The sequence below is a fragment of the Danio rerio genome, chromosome 10 (genome assembly GCF_049306965.1).
Source record: "Danio rerio strain Tuebingen ecotype United States chromosome 10, GRCz12tu, whole genome shotgun sequence".
Lineage (NCBI taxonomy): Eukaryota > Metazoa > Chordata > Actinopteri > Cypriniformes > Danionidae > Danio > Danio rerio.
Window position 1 is genome coordinate 46547501 of NC_133185.1, and position 21634 is coordinate 46569134.

The window sequence follows — 21634 nt, forward strand, 5'->3', positions numbered from 1 at the left end:
CTTTATTTTTAGAAAAGCCACAGTACGTAATCAGGATATAATAGAGCAAATTCTGTTTGCATAAGCCTGTGTTGTTTACTGATGACAACATACTCCAACGTTTTGGAAAACAACGATTGCATTTTAAAATAGTGGTCACTCTAAACGACATTTTAAAACAGCAAGCAAATGTTTGATGAGTAATCAAACCTGCAATCAGTCAACACAAAATAATCTATTTTGAACAGCATTCATTTTGAGTGTCCAGCAGGAGGCGCTGCAAACCAAGCTCCTGCAGCACTGATACATGCAGTTTGTGCATTTGTTTGAAAACGTAACATTCTGTAGTGCATTTAGTGATAATTTAGGAGCATTTGATGATTTCATACAGTAGGCATCCTTCATCATCAGTGACATCCAGTCCAAACAATCTCTCGGGTCATTACTAAGCACTGAGCCACCGTTATAGTCTCCCATTATAACAATTTAATATTAATTTAAAAAATCTCTTTCTGCCATTCAATACTTTTATGTGGAGAACAGATCAATTTTTCACATTGTGTGTAACGATTTCTCATCTTTAAATGCTTCACACTGTACATGTTTGCTGCATTTATAAAGCGTCCTTGTCTTAAGGTTGGTTTGCTGGATGTGATTATTCTAAGGGGAATTACATACCTGTCAACATTGGGATGTGAAAATAAGGAATTGAGTCTCTCATTTAGACTTTTAGTTTGATTACATTAAATAACAGAAGTGTGCCTTTAAAAATGCACACATCTATAAGGAAAGTGGACACTGGGCTTGGGGTGCGTGTTTGAACGTACATTATAATAATAATAATATCTAAACATGTTGATCTTGGTGGGTTTTCTTTTAAACATAACAATTTTTGTCTTAAATGAGCATAAAATGTCAGGAAAGTCGATCTTTCTTAACTTTTTATGCTCATTCAAGAAAATAATTTGCCATTTTTAAAAGAAAACCCACCAAGATCAACATGTTTAGATATTATTATTACTATTATTATTATTAATATATGTTCAAACGCGCACCCAAAATCCAGAGTGCCCCCGGACTGCTACATGAACTGACTGTTTTAAGGATTGCAGGAGGGGCAATGGCGCCTGTAATTGGAAAGAAAGATAACACTGCTGTTTTTATAATTATTTCAAAGTGTGTTCATGCCTAAAAAAATTAAAGCACAGAACAGATTCACATCTAAAAGATAGGGTGTCCCCTGATGGTTTGGCAGAATGGGTTGCGTACAGGGAGGATCTGCAAAGTTTATTGCCACCCTTCATAGAAAGATTAAAAATACGGGAGAAATACAGAAAAATACCTTTATGGGATGATAGCGGGTTGGAATTGTAAAATGCTGGAGAATGCTGGGAAAAATGGGAGAGTTAACAGGTATGGGATTTTATTTAACGGGAATCACAGCACTGATTATTTTGCTCAACCAACTACTGTAGACAAGAAAAATTAAACACTGAAGTGCAGAAAAATAACACCGAGAAAAAAGTACTGATCCATCTCTGAAAACAAACAGGTAAAAGCACACATTTTTAAAACTACTCAAGTACAATTGCTGAGAAAAAAACAACAACTACTGTACTTATTACTACTATTTAAGAAATAATCACAGGTCAAAACACACATACTCTGTAAACTCAATTATGCATCAAACAATCTTTAAATTCATAAGAACTACCACAGGATGGCAAAGACTATAGAATACACAAGACGTGTCACTCGTATCAGTTTGAATGGGGAAAAGTGTCATGGTCAATATGGCGAATGAAGCCCTGCCTACTAGTACAAGAGCCAATTATCGATCAATATAGACTGAGAATTCTATAGGGGAGGGCCAGGCATGTGTTTTTATGACAGTTTCTGAACCCTCTGGAGTCAGCAAATGCACTGGAATCTCAGTAAATACTTGCGACAGACATAAGAAACATATCCACATAAAGCTTGAAATCTCTACTTTTAAATGCACCAACTACATTTGAAAACAAATGTTCTCTGGTTTTGTAATTAGTACGAAATGAACACAAGGTACAGTCTGTCTTATCAAATGCATATCACATGAAAACAACTACATGAACACCTAAACTTGTAAACAAAGAGGTTGTTGTCATTTTGGTAGGAAATTTGCCATCAAGACCAAATTGGGATTTACTTTAGAAAACCAGAGCGATCAAATGAGGCATTCAGAGGATGATAATGTACCATAACAGAGGTTGGTGTCGTGATCTCGTTCCCTTCAAAAAAATGCCAATTCGGTTTGATTCAAACGTTTAGAAACAAAACTTAAGAGCCAATGGATGTTCAATTTTTTTGGTGATTCCAAATCTGAAGTTTAATCGTAAGCTTGGCAAACACAGAATTTGATGTTTCCCCATTCAAACATACTGCCGCAGAAGCGTTTCAAAGATGGCGGCAGAGTGCAATGACATGCCTTAAAGAGACTTGGCTAACGGGAGGATGGCTAACGAAAACCTACCGACAACCTCTGCTGCTACTTCAAAGAGTCTCTAGAAGTTCTACAAAATGACCTCACCTGCAGGGTTTAAGGGTAGGATCACCTGTTCTTCTGTTTTCACCTCCGTTATTCTGCAAAACGATGGCCTGAACATCAATCGGTGACACCCTGGCCTGTGGCAGAGTCCTGAGACCAGCGTCCGACCTTAAAGAAACCTCTTCGGCCTTCATCTGAACTTCTTTTGTCTTGAGAGTTTGCATTGTATTGGATGTGGAACCAGATGGAGCTTGCATGCTTCCATTAAAAGCTAACTGTTCATTTTGAGCTTGTCTTGATCTGTTGGGTTGACTAGTAGCATCTTGTTGTTGGATTGGTGTCTTCTGGCTGACAATTGCTTCAGATTTAGCAGGAGGCATTGGAGCCCGACTTTTCTTTTTGGAGACATCAGATTGGGAACTTTCCATATTTTGAAGATGAGACTTTTTTGAAGGAGTGTTTTCTCCAAAATGGTCAAGTTCAGACTCTTCCGGCGAACTTGTTTGTCTACTTTCTATTAGGGAAAGGTCTTCAGAGTGCACAGATTCAGTTTTGGTTGAAGACTCCTCAGATACAAGAAGATCTTTAGTCAAATGGTTAGAAGATTCCTCAAGTTGATCAGTAAAAGAGATTGAGGATCCAGCTTGGTCTTTAAAATAGACTTTCTTAATCGATTGCTTGTTGGGCTCAGATGCCCCATTCTTGCACGATGTTGACTGTATTGAAGGCTTTGGAGCTGGACCTTTGTTGTGTTTAGCTGTTTTGACTTCAGTAGATCTGGTTTCTTGTCTGTTAACAGGATGATTCTGTCTGAGATGCGTTGAACTGGTATTTGCATCAATGTCTTGCAAAGTTGACTGTACTTTGTTTGCTTCTTTTTCCCGGAGTCTACTGTAAAGTGTGGTCGATTGACCCTCCTGTTCATTCACTTCTTGTCTATTCTTTGGGCCATCTGGTGGTAAGGGTGCAGGACGTTTGTCCTGTTGCAAACTAAAGAAATCAGAGTCACCACCAGCTTCAGATTCTTGGGATAGAAATCTTTGAGTGGCTTCAGAAATAGATGGCTTTTCCAATTGCTTCTTATATTGGGGAGGCATTGGGGCTCGTCGTTTCTTCTCTGACCTTTCTGTAACATCTCCAAGACTGACATTTCCATCATCATCTTCAGAGTCATCTATGAAAGGGTTGGAGTTTGGCACAGACGCTTGTGAAAAGAAGACTCCAGAAACAGAAGAACTGAAGGAGCAGGATAATGAAAGGGAAGATTAAACTCCATCAAACATCGGAATAATATCTTAACACATTGGAAAGCAAATTAAAGCCACTTTGCTTTGGTCAGTGACCATCTAAACCACTTTGATCGGATTATATCAACACCTCCTGGTACTACTGAGCAAATCTGAACCATTTAAAAGGATAGTTCAACCAAAAAATGAAACTTCTGTCATCATTTACTCACACTTCACTTGCTGAAAAGAGTTTCTTTTATCTGTTGAACACAAGGGAAGATATTATGAAGAAAGCTGAAAACCGGTTTGTTTTTCCCACTATGGATGTCAATAGCTGCAGGTTTTCAGATTTCCTTGAAAATGTTCTTTTGTATTCAACAAAAAAGTAAATCACAGGTTTATATCCAATTGAGGGTGAGTGAATCTCATTTTTGGGTGAACTATGCCTTTAAAAATCATGATTGGTAACTTAATTGACATTGACTGCAATGTTTTTTTTTTTTTTTCATTAAAGCTCAAAAGTCTAAAAATCAGTTCAGGGTTTTTCCAATGAGTATTTCATGGTGTTCTCTATACTGTGGGGGAAATAAGTATTGAACACATCACCATTTGTCTCAGAAAACATTTCTAAAGGTGCTGTTGATGTAACGGAGGCCAGCTAGTAAGTGCTGTGCAGGTAAGCCTCACTCCTCTGACCTCTGAAGGTGCTCTAGCGACAGAAGCTAGAGGCCATCGTCTTTAGCCTCCTTGTTAGAACAACTGACTCCCATGCGGAAAGTCGCATGTTCGATACCACTTCGGAGTGGGTTTGGTGGCTTAGGACCGGCGGGGTTACATTGGTGCCGTGATGGGAGTGAGGTTTAGGGGGGTGAGTGTAACGGAGGCCAGCTAATAAGTTCTGTGCAGGTTAACCTCATTCCTCTGACCTCTAAAGGAGCCATAGCGACAGACGCTATAGGTTATGGTCTTTAGCCTCCTTGGTAGAGCAACCGACTCCCATGCGGAAGGTCGCCGGTTCGATACCAGCTAGGAGCGTGTTGGGTGCAGTAGGACTGGCGGGGTTACATTGACATGAATTTTTCATCAAATATTGGTACCAACCAAAGAAATCCATATACGCAAAGAAAACTAATTAGTTATGTGTAATAATATGAAATGATGCTGAGGACAAAGTATTGAACACATGAAGAAAGGGAGGTGTAGAAAAGCAGTGAAAGCCCAGACAGCAGCTGAAATCTCTCAGTAGTTCTTCAGCAACTCTCTGCCCTTCTTCAGTGTAAATGAATATCAGCTGCTTCACTCCAACATCTACATTAGCAGGAGGATGAAGATGAAACCAGGGTGGACATTTCCGCAAGACAATGATCCAAAACGCAGCCAAGGAAACTCTCAAATGCTTTCAGAGAAAGAAAATAAAGCTGTAGAATGGCCCAGCCAATCACCTGAGCCAAATTCATGAGGAAATACAAAATAAAGCTTAGATTTGATGGACGAGATCTCCATGTCAACAGCTCTTTAGAAATATTATTCCCAGGAAACAAATATGACATGTTCAATACTGATTTCCCCCACTGTAAATGGTAAGAAGGAAAATTAACTAAATTAAAACACTGCCATCACTTACTCCTATCATTCCAAACCGGTTCAGAAAAACCTTAAAGCATTTTTAATCACATCTGAGCAAAATTTTCGGAGAGAAACTTTGCCTGCTGCCTTGAAGAGATAACTGGTTTAGATTTAAAGAGCCACCCACGAATCTGCTCTCGCTCTCCTACACATTCCTGAAGCGTTTAACAAAGCCCTCAAGTCAAAAAACACACGAGTCAGAGAAAAGAAACTGCTTGATCAGCTGATTTGCAGGGAAACAGATTTCTGCAGCTTCCCTTAACCAAGTGCCACACAAGAGTTAACACAATGAGGGTTAGAGACCTTACACATGACAGTCCGCATAAGTGCAACTCAGCTGAAATAAAGAGATAAGACCATGGTGGAAAAGACACTGTTTATTCAGGTTTAGGCATTTCATTATATTTGGTTAAGTGTTATTTCATTTGTTTGGTGATGATCATCTTCAGAAACCAACAGACAAATAAAAAAAGAATGGAGAAAGGCAGACAGTTGGTTATTGCATAGATGTGAGAATTTCTAGGGATTTTCCTTACTCTGAGTCCTTGAAAAAGTTTCTAAAAGATTGAATATAATGCCAGACATATTTTGTACAAGTACAGACGTGCTCTCATAACAACACACACACACATACAGAGATGTGCGCGTGCACACACACACACACACACACACACACACACACACACACACACGTGTAGTTTGCGGTTAATTTCGCTGTGACGACCACTGATAAAAAAAGGGACTAAGCCAATGTACACTAACCGGCCACTTTATTAGGTACACCTGTCCAACTGCTCATTAACGCAAATTTCTAATCAGCCAATCACATGGCAGTGACTCAATGCAGTTAGGCATGAAGACATGGTTAAGACGATCTGCTGCAGTTCAAACGGAGCATCAGAATGAGGAAGAAAGGGGATTTAGGTGACTTTGAATGTGGCATGGTTGTTGGTGGCGTGTTGAGTATTTCAGAAGGTGCTGATCTACTGGGATTTTCACGCACAACCATATCTAGGGTTTACAGAAAATGGTCTTAAAAATCAAAAATATCCAGTGAGCGGCAGTTCTGTGGGCGCAAATGCCTTGTTGATGCCTGAGGTCAGGAGGAGAATGGCCAGACAACCGAGGTCTGCAGAAGAGCATCTCTGAACACACAACAGTCCAACCTTGAGGCGAATGGGCTACAGCAGCAGAAGACCACACTGGGGTCGCTCCTGTCAGCTAAGAACAGGAAACTGAGGCTATAATTCACACAGGCTCACCAAAACTGGACAATAACGTTGTCTTCTCTGATGAGTCTTGATTTCTGCTGCCACATTCAGATGGTCGGGTCAGAATTTGGCGTCAACAACATGAAAGCATGAATCCTTCCTGTCCTGTATCAATGGTTCAGGCAGCTGCTGGTGGTGTAATGGTGTGGGGGATATTTTTTTGGAACACTTTGGGTCCATTAGCACAAATTGAGCATTGTGTCGACGCCACAGCTTACCTGAGCATTGTTGCTGACCACGTCCATCCCTTTATGACCACAGTGTACCATCTTCTGATGGCTACTTCCAGCAGGATAACACACCATGTCATAAAGTAGGAATCATCTCAGGCTGGTTTCTTGAAAATGACAATGAGTTCACTGTACTCAAATGGCCTCCACATTAACCAGATCTCAATCCAATAGAGCACCTTTGTGATGTGGTGGAACAGGAGATTCGCATCATGGATGTGCAGCCGACAAATCTGCAGCAACTGTGTGATGCTATCATGTCAATATGGAGTGAAATCTCTGAGGAATATTTCCAGTAGCTTCTTGAATTATTGCCATGAAGGATTAAGGCAGTTCTGAAGGCAAAAGGGGGTCCAACCCGGTACTAGTAAGGTGTACCTAATAAAGTGGCCGGTGAGTGTATATACATACACACACACGTATATACATATTACATATATATATATATATATATATATATATATATATATATATATATATATATATATATATATATATATATATATATATATATATAAACAGACACACACATTTGACACAAAGACAGAGACACACACCCACACACATACAGACACACAGATATATACAAACACGCATACTCAGACACACACAGACACACACAGGCACACACAGGCACACACAGACACACACACAGACACAGACACAGACACACACACACACACAGACACACACAGACACACACAGACAGACACACACACACACACACACACACACACACACACACACACACACACACACACACACACACACACACACACACACACACACACACACACACACACACACACACACACACAAGCACAGAGAGACATAGAGACAGACAGACACTACTGCATATTTCATAATGGTGGCTAATGCTCCTCCAGGATGGTGTTAATGATGACAGTGTGGTGTTATGAACTCTATCACAGTGAAATGGAGCAAGCCTAAGCAGACTACAGAAACACTGCCACACACACATCCATGTCTTTCATACTCAAGCTGTGATCACAGGTCATGGATCTGCCTTCCAGCACAACTGCTTTAAAAAGAGACTTATGGAGAATTATTGATGTGAAATGTTAGAGTAGATGAGTTATGAAGTACGTCGAATTTCAGCAAGCTGTAAAGAAGTTGAGTTTGAGTCTGTAAAAGCCACAAAATCTGCAGAAAAAGAAGTGCTTCCAGTGGGTACTAAGTTACATATATAACAACGAAGTGAAGTTTGTTTATAAACTAATTTGGAGAGGATCACATCCTTATGATTGACCACGGCTGGTCCCACATTAGCCAACACATGGTTTACCAATCAGACCATTCCTAAGTCACTATAAGTAATGGTATCTGGTACTTGTTTAGTATCCAGCCGTTGCCGTGTGTAGTTAGGAAAACATATAATATAAGTATGCTTTCACTGATGGTTTACATAAAAAATCTGTTTATATTTCATTAATAACACCACAATAATGCAAATAAAATGCTCAAATGAGACACCAACCTTGGCTTGACTGCAGAGACTTTAGTTAAGCGGCCGACATTGGACTGATCGGGATTGGAGGAGCTTTCGTCCATTGACAGCGAGTCTTCAAAGGGATTGGTGGAGTTCATCTCGACAGGGGCTTTTTGACTGCTGTTCATTCGAGCACTCGTGGTTTTCACCTAGACATATGCCAACATTCAATAACTCAATATTTGTTGATAATGAACATGCACAATACTGAAATCATGGGTGCTTCAAAATACTGCGTATAAATATTTAAACTTTTATATTATATTATATATTTAAATCTGATGAAGAGCCGTGTGGCTCGAAACGTTACACGCTTAAATTTATATTTTTGGAGCTTTGGTGTTGCCGTCTTTAATGAATATTTAATTTACACCTTTTGCATTTTTTGGCTGAGCACCCAGTTAAGAGGGATGTGCGTGCTTTTGTACCGTTTTTCATATGATTTGTTTACAATACAGTTTGTAAAGTAATACTGTATTTGAATATTATTTTTAGTAACTTTTTAGTCTTCTAGTAGATATATTATTGTATAAGAGACTTGATTGTTTACCAAATAAGTGGATCTAACTGGATTCGCATTGTAAAAATTACATAAAAGGTGTTATTTTTTAGTTTTCAGTCCAAAATTCTGCGCAGAAATAGCAAAAAATGTCAGCAGATTTTGCTTATAACTAACCTTTTTCGCAGCTTAGGTCACTATCATGATAATAGCAATTGTATAATACCGTGATGAAAGCTTCAGCAATTAATCACAACAATAAAAGTTTCACCTCAGGCCGTTGTTCTTTCTCTTTCCTCAGTCTCTCCACTTCTTCTTTCTCTTGTCTGATTCTCTCTCGCTCTGCTTTCTCTTTCCTCTTCTCCTCTTCCTCAGCACTTTTCCTCGCCTGCTCCTCTCTCATCCTTTCTTCCATTTTCTTTTTCTCAAGCTCCATCCTTTCTTTTTCATTCCTCTCTTTCTCTTTGTTCATCCTTCTTTCTTCTTCCTTTCTCCTCGTCTCCTCTTCTTCCTCCTTCCTCAGCCTTTCCTCTTCCTTTATGCGCTTTCTCATCTCGTCTTCTTTCCTCAGCCTTTCATTCTCCTCTTCCTCCATTCTCCTCTGTTTCTCTTCCTCCTCCCTGGCCTTTTCCTTTTCCTCCATCTTCTTCCTTTTCTCCTCCTCTGCCTTTCTCATTTCCTCTTCCTTCCTCCCTCTGATCTTTTGTTCCTGCTCAATCCTCATCCGTTCTTCCTCAACCCTTCTCTTTTCCTCTTCCCGTTTCTCTAGCTTCCTCTTCTCTTCCTGTTCCCTCTCCATTCTTCTTCCTTCCTCCTCCATTGCAATCCTTTTTCTCTCTTCCTCTCGTTTCCTCTCCTCTTCCCTCTTTCTTTCCTCCTCTCTCGCAAGCCTTTTCCTCTCCACTTCCTCTTCCTCTAGCTTCTTCCTCTTCTCTTCCTCTAGTCTCTTTTCCTCTTCCCTCTTTCTTTCCTCCTCTCTCGCAACTCTTTTCCTATCCTCTTCCTCTAGCTTCTTCCTCTTCTCTTCCTCTCGTTTCTTTTCCTCTTCCCTCTCCATCCTCTTTCTTTCCTCCTCTCTCGCAATCCTTTTCCTCTCTACTTCCTCTTCCTCTAGCTTCTTCCTCTTCTCTTCCTCTCGTTTCTTTTCCTCCTCTCTCGCAACCCGTTTCCTCTCCTCTTCTTGTTTCTCCAGCTTTCTCATCTCTTCCTCCCTCTCCAACCGTTCCATCCTCTCTTCTTCCTCCAGTCTCTTCCTAACTTCCTCTTCCTGCTTCCTCTGTTCTTCTTGTTTCCTGTGCATGTCCTCCACTGTTTTCTCTTGGGTGTGCAGCTCAGAGGTTTTAAGCGAGTCCACAGATGTGTTGGAGGTTTTTCTGTCGTGACCTCTGCGCAGGTCCTCCATTGACCCATGCCCTGAGCTGTTCAGACTGAAGGTTGAACCAGCTCTAGATCCTCTGGTCTCTGGCTCTTCAGTGTACACGTGACTGCCGTTAATACACACGTTAGGCTGCGGTAATCCAAGAGAGGTCTGGGAAACTTTACTGTCGGAGCTTCCGGTGCGCTTGTGCTTGAGGAACTTGAATTTCTTTTTGCCTTTGAAACAAAATAAAATAGAGTGAATTTTATAAGTTCAGCATTAAAGGTCCTGTGAAGTAGGGCTGGGTGATATGGCACAAATATGGAACACATCCTCTATTAACAAACTTCAATTAGTACAAAATGCAGCAGCCAGAGTTCTGACCAGGTCTAGAAAATATGATCATATCACCCCAATTTTATCCTCCTTACACTGGCTGCCTGTTAAGTTTCGTATTGAATTTAAAATATTACTTCTTACCTATAAAGCTCTAAATAATCTAGCTCCTGTTTATCTAACCAACCTTCTGTCTCGCTACAAACCAACTCGCTCTTTAAGATCTCAAAATTCAGGGCTTCTGGTAGTACCTAGAATAGCAAAATCAAGTAAAGGAGGTCGAGCCTTCTCTTTCATGGCTCCTACACTCTGGAATAGCCTTCCTGATAACGTTCGAGGGCTCAGACACACTCTCCCAGTTCAAAACTAGATTAAAGACCTATCTGTTTAGTAAAGCATACACTCAATGCATCACCTAGCGGGTTCCACACAGGCTTCTGTATCTTGCTTATATACACTATGAACAGCAGCTACGCTAATTATTTTCTTTATTCTCTATTTTCACCTGGGGATACTCATCCCGAGGTCCTCAGATTATGCGGAGTCACTGATTAGATCCAAGACCAGCGACGTGATGATCCCAAGTATTCCATATCCGGGACCAGGCCATATCCTGAGCTGCTGCTGCGCTGATGGTCGTGGGGAGTGGAGAACATTAGTCTGATTCCAGCGAAGTCCCAGGGACAGACGAGTCTTCGCTGAGGCCATCTTCCAGCCTTAACCACGGCGAATGAAGTTCTGCACAAGACTTTTGGCCAGCGGAGAAATTAAAATGGTCGTGCCCAACTAAGTCTGGTTCCCTCAAGGTTTTTTTTCTTCACTCCCATCAGGTGAAGTTTTTTTTCCCTCTCCGCTGTCGCCACCGCCTCGCATGGTTCAGGATTGGTAGAGCTACGCATCGATGAACTGGCTCTTCAGTGTTTGAACTCTTAGTAATGATTAAATCACACTGAACTGAGCTAAACTGAACTGAACTGAACTTAAACACTAAAACCTGAACCACACTGTTCTAGTTACTATGACCATTTATGTGAAGCTGCTTTGACACAATCTACATTGTAAAAGCGCTATACAAATAAAGCTGAAATGCAACTCGATAATTATTTTCCATATAACGATAACGATATCTATTTTAATTTAATTTGTTAAAGTTTCCAGATTTAAAAGAGTACGCCAACAATGACTGAAGCCACAAAAATTAGACAGTCCATTAGATAGCATAACATATTTGGCTGATAAATTTTTGGTGGCCGAAAATTTGGTAGATCTCTAACATTAACACGCTTTTGGATTCCAGCACATTTCTTCTGTGTGATTGGCTCTTGGATCAATGTAGAGCAGAGATGCCTACTAGAAACTACTATGCCGACTAGAATCTAGAGCCCATGGGCCAAAGTTGGCCCACCATAACTTTTGAATTGGCCAGCCATCCCATGTAAGAAGAGAAGGAAAATGATGGGGAATTTTGGGGCGAAAGCCTTTAACAGAAATTGTCATTTTAATTTAAAATAACTTTCATTTTTTAATTGTTGAGCTACAAAAAGAGCAAACTTAAATTAAATGTTTCAATTGAATCTTATGAATGAATCAGATTTTTTTATTTTTATTTGAATAAATACAGTCAGTCACTTGATAGATAGCGGACATTGCAGAAGACATCAGCAAACGAATCAAGGCAAAGTGTATTTTTTGTGTTATAAATGGGATTATTCATGCTTTTTTATTGTAAGATGTTCATTATAAAATGTACAAAATGTAAAATTATTATTAAATTAATTAATTCATTTTCTTTTTGGCCTTTTAATTATCCAGGGTCACCACAGCGGAATGAACCAGCAACTTATCCAGCATATGTTTTACGCAGTAGATGCTATTCCAGCTGCAACCCAGTACTGGGAAACACCTATTCACTACGGACAATTTAGCCAACCCAATTCACCTATAGCGCATGTGTTTGGACTGTGGAGGAAACCGGAGCACCCGAAGGAAACCCACGCCAACACGGGGAGAACATGCAAACTCCACACAGAAATGCCAAATGACCCAGCTGAGGCTCGAACCAGCAACCTTCTTGCTGTGAGTAGGGTTGTAACAATATACCGGTATGACGGTTTACCACGATTTGAACGTGCACGATTATCATACCATGAACAATTGCATATCAACGGTTTTAACCTTTAACGGTTTTCTGTCTCCTTAAAGACCGAGACAGCCGCCCGCGGCTAAAAATAAGTTTAATAAGTCTTAAATGTTTAATAACTTTTGATCCGCTGATCCGATTCATACAATTCAAAGATTGGCATAAAGAAGAGAATCTCAGCTTTCCAGTGCTGTATCACATAACATTCGCGGACTTTCAGAGGCTCCGGAATCAGTGCGGTTACGTCATCAACATTTGACAACGCTGATTTGACAAAGAAACGCTCGTCACTGTGTCTCCGGACAAATCAGACATGATACATTGATGCATTGTCCCTCCTCCATGCCCAGATTGGTTCAAACTCGCTATATCACAACCAATAAGCATAGGTTTCGCTTTTGTTTGTGGACCAAGCTTTTTGAACAACACGGAATGAGAGATAGGCATACATTTATGCGCGGCTAAATAAAACGCAAAAAAAAAAAAGTTTTGCATGAAATAATTCTCATACTAAGTACTTTTGCATGCACAGCAGCACAGAAACATGACAAAACAGTGACACAGCAAAGACGAACTGCTGCTCTCGCTGTTTTCAAAAGACGCAAATGAAGATGCAGCTGTTTGTCTGCATTGCAGACAACCATATCCAAATCCATATCCACAGACAACCATATCCATGCTGGCACATAAAACCTAAGGATGTTCCATATTGAATCTAGTTTCGTTATGTAACTATTTATAGTATAGTAAATATTTATATCTATTTTTTACTGAGGATGTGCACCATGTTTATTTGGACTTTATTTGGACTTTGACACATTATTTATTATTTTCTTATTTTTATTTGTTCATTGTAAGTGGTGTTGTTTATAGTAACTAAAAATATATTATTTGGAAAAAGTCAAATTTGCTTCACTGTTCTATTATTTTGTAACATTTGTAACATACCGTATACCGCGAAACCGTCAAACCGTGGTATTGTTTTAGACGATTATCATACCGTGAAAAATTCATACCGTTACAACCCTAGCTGTGAGGCGATTGTGCTCCACAAATTAGGAAATAACTTTGACAACTTCACAGTTTAGTATATTTACTCGGCCCATCACTTTCAATCAAAGTTATCCCATAGAGTAAAAAAAGTGCAGAGCTTATTGTTATTGACATAAATTTTATCACGATTCGATACATCATCTTTTATCGGCCCAGCCCTATTGAAGTGCATTAAAATGTGCAATTTTATTCAATGTTTGATGTAATCTTAACCAAAACATGAAAAGAGGGTGGGACAGTGTAACCCCTCCCCTTTTTTAAAAACAGCCAATGGTAATTGTGCAAATTCATTCATTAATTTTCCTTCGGCTAAGTGCCTTATTTATCAGGCGGCGCCACAGCGGAATGAACTGCCAACTATTCTGACATAAGTTTTACGTAGAGGATGCCCTTCCAACTGCAACCCAGAACTGGGAAAGTTCTACAAATCCTACAAAAACAAAATTTATATCGTCTACATGTGAATTTTGTCACTGGAGCACACTAGATTACAGATATCCTAAAAACTTACTGAAACTAACATCTAAAAAAAAAAACTTATTTTTTAATACCATTGCACTTTAAAACTATTGAAAGTTAGTAGAAACAAATCTGCACAACATATTAGACGTATAGCAATGGTTTGGTATTTTAATTAATCGTTGTACTGACTGTCTAGCTTATCCTGTGGTTTGCAACTTGTTTGTTACCATGGTTACCTATTATGTTCACCTGCCCCTTGTTTATTCATTGTTTACAATTAAGCCTTTATACAAAACACAGAAAAACAAATAAAATACACAATAAAAAAACAAAATGCAGCACACAAAACAAAACAACAACATTAATTTGTTAATTTGTTGTGTTTGCCAGTTAGATCCTAATATCCTCACCTTGCCTTTTCAGGTACCAAAACATGTACACTACCTAATAAAAGTCTTGTCGTGGATCCCAGTTGTAAGAGCAACAAATAATAACTTGACTTCTAGTTGATCATTTGGAAAAGTGGCAGAAGGTGGATTTATCTGACGAATCATCTGTTTACTGCATCATGATCATCACAGATACTGCAGAAGACCTACTGAAACCCGCATGTAGCCAAGATTCACAGAAATCACTCAAGTTTGGTGAAGGATAAATCATGGTTTGGGGTTACATTCAGTATGGGGGCGTCCGAGAGATCTGCAACATCCACAGCCTGAGGTATCAAGACATTTGTGCTGCACATTACATTATAAACAACAGGAGAGGGACAATCGTCCAGCAGGATAGAGCTCCTTCTTATACTTTAGCCTGCACATCAAAGTCCCTGTAAGCTAAGAAGGTCTAGCTGCTCCAGGATTGGCCAGCCCAGTCACCAGACATGAACATTATTGAGCATGTGTAGGGTAAGATGAAGGAGGAGGCATTGAAGATGAATTCAAAGAGTCTTGATGAACTCTGGGAGTCCTGCAGGAACACTTTCTTTGCCGTTCCAGATGACTTTATTAATCAGTGATTTGAGTCATGTCAGAGATGTATGGATGCAGTCCTCCAAGCTCATGATGGAGTCAGACACAATATTCATTCTGTCTCCACTGCAGCAGGACTTTATACTCTAGACTGGACATTATTTCTGTTCAGTGACGAGACTTTTGTCTAAGCAAAGTCAGACCTTACTGTCCTAATAAAATCATTCAAAATCAAGGCATGATCATATTTTATTGTGGTCAAATAAGTGTAATCTAGAGGTTTTTGCCTTTCATATAAGCCACTTCTGATACTAAATGATCAACTAGAAGTCAAGTTATTATTTGCTGTTCCTAAAACTTGAAAAGGCGACGAGACTTTTGTCAGGGAGTGTATATATAATAGTGTAGATGTCTAAAATTCATCTTGCTGGTCTCACTAATATTAAGTCAACATTATTATTTACATGACATTCTGCATATGGCCAATGCTTTCAGAGTGAGACAGACACAAATTTCATAGCTAATGCATTGACTGGAACTCATAACATTGGTGTTTCTAGCACACTGTCTTCTGTTTGAGCCACAAGAAAAACCTGCAATCGCACATCTATAAAGCTGTAAATATTACCTTCAGGAGACTCTACGTTGAGGCCAGATGATCTGCTCAGACTGATGGCTGAGTCTTTTTCAGGCAGCGTGGGGAGGGTGGACATGGACTGCGACATGTTACGTTGCAAACCAGACTTGGGTACAAATAAAGACTTGAGCTTGTTCTTCTTTTTGGCTCCAGATGTGTTGTTTTGCTCGTCTTCGGCCTCGCTGTCAGTCAGTACCTGTCCGACTGAGGGCACGATGGCGGAAGCGGAGTCTGACATCCCGTCTTTCTTCTTCCCCTTCAGTTTATCTTTGAGTTTGCCGAGGCGCGAGCGGGATTTATCCTGGCTGGAGAGATCGTACATGCTGGCCGTCATGTTGTTCTTCATGAACTGGATGTCTAGAAGGACCTCTCCTCGGTCTTTGTCAGCCTTCCCTGTCTTGCCCAACAGTTTGAACCATCTGTTGGAAGCAAACAGAACAGGATGTTTGGTTTCAGGCGTTTTTCATTTCCTGGAGTCATCAAAGTACAAAGATAAACGACTGAGATGGAGATATGAGATTATGGAATGGGACTGGGCTTTGTAGTCACACTGGGGGCAAAATTAGCATCAAAATTCCAAAACCAGTTGGATCATTTCATAAAATACAATATAATATAAATAAAAATAAATAGCACTGTCATTACTGTTCAAGCCTCGGCTGGGTCAGTTGGCATTTCTGTGTGGAGTTTGCATGTTCTCCTGATGTTGGTGTGGGTTTCTTCTGGGTGCTCCAGTTTATCCCACAGTCCAAACTCATGTGCTATAGGTGAATTGTATAAACTAAATTGGCTGCAGAACATGTGTGTGCATGTCAGGGTGTATGCGAGTGTGTTTCCTAGTAATGTGCATTTATATAGCCCATTTATTGTGTATGGCCATACACCCAATGCGCTTCACAATCATGAGGGGAGTCTCTTCACTTTTACTGGGGCATTAGGATTCACACAGACCACAGGTTGAGCGCCCCTTGCTGGCCTCACTTACAACACTTCCAACAGCAACCTAGTTTTCCCATGTGGTCTCCCATCCAGATACTGACCAGGCTTAGCCCTGCTTAGCTTCAGTGAATAACCAGTCTTGGGCTGCAGCTGGAAGGGTGTAAACCATATGCTGGATAAATTGGCGGTTTATTCCGCTGAGGCGACCCCTGATAAATAAAGGGGCTACGCCAAAGGAAAATGAAAGAATGAATAATTTAGAGTCTATTGAGCTAAAAGTCAAAGTTAATGGTTCACTAATAGCGAAAAATGTCCCTTAAAATAAAGTGTGACCTCGCAGCTGCCAGACTTCTTACCAGGTCAAGAAAATATGATCATATCACCCCAATTTTATCCTCCTGACACTGGCTGCCTGTTAAGTTTCGTATTGAATTTAAAATATTGCTTTTTACTTATAAATCTTTAAATAATCTAGCTCCTGTTTATTGAACCAAGCTTCTGTATCGCTACAATCTAACTCACTCTTTAAGATCTCAAAACTCAGGGCTTCTGGTAGTACCTAGAATAGCAAAGTCGAGTAAAGGAGGTCGAGCCTTCCCATTTATGGCTCCTAAACTCTGGAATAGCCTCCTGATAATGTCCAAGGCTCAGAAACACTCTCACTGTTCAAAACTAGATTTTGACGAGATGATCCCAAGGTTTCCATTATCCTGGACAAGGCCGTATCCTGAGCAGCTGTTGTGGTGGTCATGAAGTTGGAGAGCATGAGACTGATTCCTGTGATGCTCCAGAGACAGATGAGTCTTCGCTGACATCCAGCATTCCCCAGCCTCCGGTGTCTAGACTGCAGCTCTGCACAAGACGTTTGGCCAGAGGAGAAATGGTCGTGCCCAACTGAGCCTGGTTTATCTCAATGGTTTTTTTTTTTTTTTATCCTTGCTCTTCAGTGTTTAACTGAGCTAAACTGAACTAAACTTAAACTCTGAAAACTGTACTGACACTGTTTCAAATCACTAAAATCTTTCATGTGAAGCTGCTTTGACACAATCTGCATTGTAAAAATAAAGGTAAATTGAATTGAAATGATTATATGTGAAATTATATATATTCATTTGTTCAAAAACACTGATTTCTTTACAATTTAAAACGGCATCTTTGGATATCTTTTCTGCTGGAGATACTGTTGTCCAAAAAAAACAACAATTTCAAAAAAAACTTTTACACACACCTTAGGAACGGTATTAAAGAAAATGTTGGCGGTTTTAAAACCTTGACTTTTCCAAACCACAGTAAACTTCGAACACGGTTATTGTCCTATGCCTAACTCACACACTATGGCCAATTTAGGCTATACTCACACTATATACAGTTGCCTCGAACTGTTTTGCGTCTTTAATAATCTACGGCAGTTTGCGTTCACTGAACAGTAAGATTAATGAATAAATCCATATGAAACAGCCCCTCAAAAGTCACGTCTCGCTTTCAGTTTCGGGCTTTGGCATTTTTTGCACTCACCCACAAGTGTACCGCGCCAAGTGAACCGGGCCAGGGCCCGATTCAGCGCACTCACACTTATCAAACGATCCGGGAAACGGGCCTGGGCATGGTTCGGATAGCATAGTGGGAGTACACCCTTAGTTTTAATTCTCCTATAGCGCATATGTTTGGACTGTGGAGGAAACCGGATCACCCGGAGGAAACCCTACACCAACACGGGGAGAACATGCAAACTCCACAGAGAAATGCCAACTGGTTTAGCCAGGATTCGAAACCAGCAACCTTTTTGCTGTGAGGCGATAGTGCTAACCACTGAGTTACTTAGTTAATGGTTACAGGTTTTCAGCTTCCTTTAAATTACCCGCTTCAGTGTGTAACAGAAGAAACAAACTTCATAATGTTTTAAAACTACTAGCGAGTACATTTTAGTTATTGGGTGAACTATGCCTTTAAAGTAAATTTATAAATTCCTGATTTTCCACACAATCTAAACTGGGTTTTGTCGTCAGATCTGCAAGGATGAAATATTTCTGTGTGCTCAAAAGAGTTCACAGAAGCACAAAGTCCAAGTAAATAGTTTCACGTGATTGCTGACATTCTTCAGCGGCTGTAAAGCAGAACGGCACATTACAGTTCAATGACCAACACACAGTCAAAACTCAAGGACTCTGCTGGAAAACAAAGACTTCAGGGTCCAAAGCAAGACTAATTCTACCATGTAGAAGGACAATGCAAAATTTAACAGCTCAGTTTTGCTTTTGGGTATTGATATATTAAGGACGATCCATCTAAAATGGCCAAAACACCACTTTTAGCCTTGAGCAAGCATCTTCCAAAACAAAGACGCTTATTTAGAGGCCAAAGCAGAACAGCATGTGCTTCAAACTCATCTAAACTCAAGGACATCAGTGGAGAACAGACACTAAAACAAACACTTATTGCACAGGAGGACAATTGTAAGAATTGAGTCTATATTATGAAAGAATAAAGCGCTTATAAGCCAGACACACTGGGAAAACAATTCATTGGATTTACTCCATTTTTTAAGGTAAGAAGTTGCAAGCAATTTAAATAAGCTCAATTTAAATAAATTAAGTTGAACGTTACTCAATTTTATTTGTTTGAATTCAGTCCATATAAATTGTTTGCAACTACTTACCTTAAAAAATATATAGTAAATCCAATGAATCATTTTTATTTTAGTGTCTAAGAGCCTCAGTGTGATGTAAAAATGCAGTATATAATGAATGTTATTGAGCGGCAGGATCATTGACTAATAATCCCCGGCTGAGCTGCTATATTTAGCTGTAGAGCCTCACAGTACGCCAGCGTTAAGAGTTCATTAAACACACGCTCAACATGTGATTTTCTCTGTCAGACCAAACACTGCATTACTCACGCTATAAAGCACTGAACAGCAGCTGAGACGCCACACACTTTATGAACAGTTTAATGAGACGTATTGAAGAAAGCAACACTATTATTTATTATTTTATGCTATTATTTAAATTACTTATGTTTGTATGTCACTCTGCCAAATCTTAATGTGTGATTTAAATGCATTTTAAAACAATCTAATGCATTTTTATCCCTCATGTCAGGCATTATGTGTGATTTTATTTAATTCTTATACAATTTATTGCAGTTTTGTCCCTTAACCAGTTAAACTCTGCTGTTATTTTGGGATTTCCGCCTGGATTTTGTCTACCCAAATTTAAAAGCTTCCCAAATCCACATGCACAGGTGTAAATGATTTGGTATCATTTTAAAGAAAACCCTTGGAATTTTCATTAAATACCATTGAAAGTGTTTAAAATAACTGCATATTTCGTTTGTGTTATAATAAACCCCTAAAAAAGAGGCGCTTTTTGTATTTTTTTAATAAACTCAGATTTGAAAGTGTACCTTTTAGGTTCTGTGTGGTCTAGCGTGCTGTAAATAATGTTGGTGGTTCCTGCACATGTCTGTAATCATAGGCAAATAGAAAAATGTCTCCACTATAATCTATGCAAAAGTTATTGTATTCCAACTGATGAAAGGTGCTTTAAAAGCCACATGATCGATCATTGTTGTCATATTTCACTATTCTTTTGTTTGATCGAACATAATTCACTGTATTTGGACCACGTCAGACATATAAAAGGATTATTTATGCACATCACATCAAAAACAGAGGAAAATGGCCCTGAAGCACACAGCATAAGGTAAGAGATGACAGCTGTCTGTGCTATCTGGGGCTGCTTATTGATCATAAATGTATTGTTTTCACTTCTGCGCCATGGAAACGCTGCGATTAATTCGGCAACTGTTTGATATGTGAATATAATTCAGTAAAAAGAATGCTAGAACCATTTGAGCTCCGGCAAGAGCTTTCATTTGAGCTATAACTAGTACATGTGTCATAGAAAAATATGAAAATGAACCAATGTTCAATACCTAGCTCGGGTATCCAAAACACTGTGCATTTAAGTGTAAATAACTTTTCTACAGTAGAATGAAAAGCAAAGTGATATATATGCGCATAAAATATAGATTCTACACTTTCAAAGGAAACCACTTAAGGGGGTCTGGTGCAATGCTAGCCATTTAAATTTTAAAGCGGAAGTAGATGACATCACAGACCCGATACCGGGTCCGGAGTTTAACTGGTTAAGTCAGGCATTATGTGTGATCTTACACAGCAAAATCCAATGAGTAAAATTTACTCAGTTCAGTGAGTCTTTGGTCCCTCTTTATAATAAAGCAAAGTTTATTTTACTTTATAGTTTGTAAGGTTAGTAATAAGTAAAGCTGCTGTTTGTGGAGTTGTTTATTGATCAAGTTGATCTTCTGCTGAGATTTTGAGAGATTCAATGTATTTTATTTCAGCTGATTTCATCTGAAGTCAGTTGTAGTTTTGTGTTTTTCTTCTGTGTTTCTGCTTAATAACGACAGGTGTTCATCATCAATCCGCAATCATCATCTCATCAATCCCTTCATTCTCTCATTAACTTAAGTAATATTAACTCAATTCAAAGAGGGACCAAATCCAATCTAAACCGAGTAAATTATACTTAGAGGATTTTGCTGTGTATATAAAAAATAAAAAATAAAATAAATAAAATAAAACAGAGGAAGTTACACAAAATGGCATAGTTATTTATGAAGAGTTCAATGAGACATGAATACACTTATTTATTTATAATTATTAATACATTTGTCATTAAGCAGGCACTAAATGGGTATTTATATTTTTATTTATACTATTTATTTAAAGTATTTTCATATGTCAAAAATGTTATGTGTGCTTTGACATGGGTGATTTAATTTAATATTATTCAAATGTATTACATTTTTATCTCTCATGTCAGGCATTGTGATTTTGTTTAAGAAAAAAA

At 39.2% G+C, this 21634-nt stretch overlaps 2 protein-coding genes across 3 annotated transcripts in view; both read right to left on the reverse strand.

Annotated features, from left to right (window-relative positions):
- rab11fip1b (RAB11 family interacting protein 1 (class I) b) overlaps nt 1-21634 on the reverse strand; it is a 58660-nt gene that overhangs the window by 6035 nt on the left and 30991 nt on the right. The window contains exons 2-5 of one of the 2 annotated variants that reach the window (XM_005164191.6): nt 15813-16240; nt 9140-10461; nt 8358-8518; nt 2546-3739 (exon numbers count right to left, since the gene is read on the reverse strand). In XM_005164191.6, coding sequence (XP_005164248.2) covers nt 2546-3739; nt 8358-8518; nt 9140-10461; nt 15813-16240 — 3105 coding nt within the window. The remainder of the gene's footprint in view (nt 1-2545; nt 3740-8357; nt 8519-9139; nt 10462-15812; nt 16241-21634) is intronic. The other variant, XM_005164192.6, reaches the window with a different exon arrangement.
- ess2 (ess-2 splicing factor homolog) overlaps nt 13551-21634 on the reverse strand; it is a 779665-nt gene continuing 771581 nt past the window's right edge. The window contains exon 7 of the transcript XR_012385794.1: nt 13551-13727. The gene's annotated coding sequence lies outside the window, so the exon portion shown is untranslated. The remainder of the gene's footprint in view (nt 13728-21634) is intronic.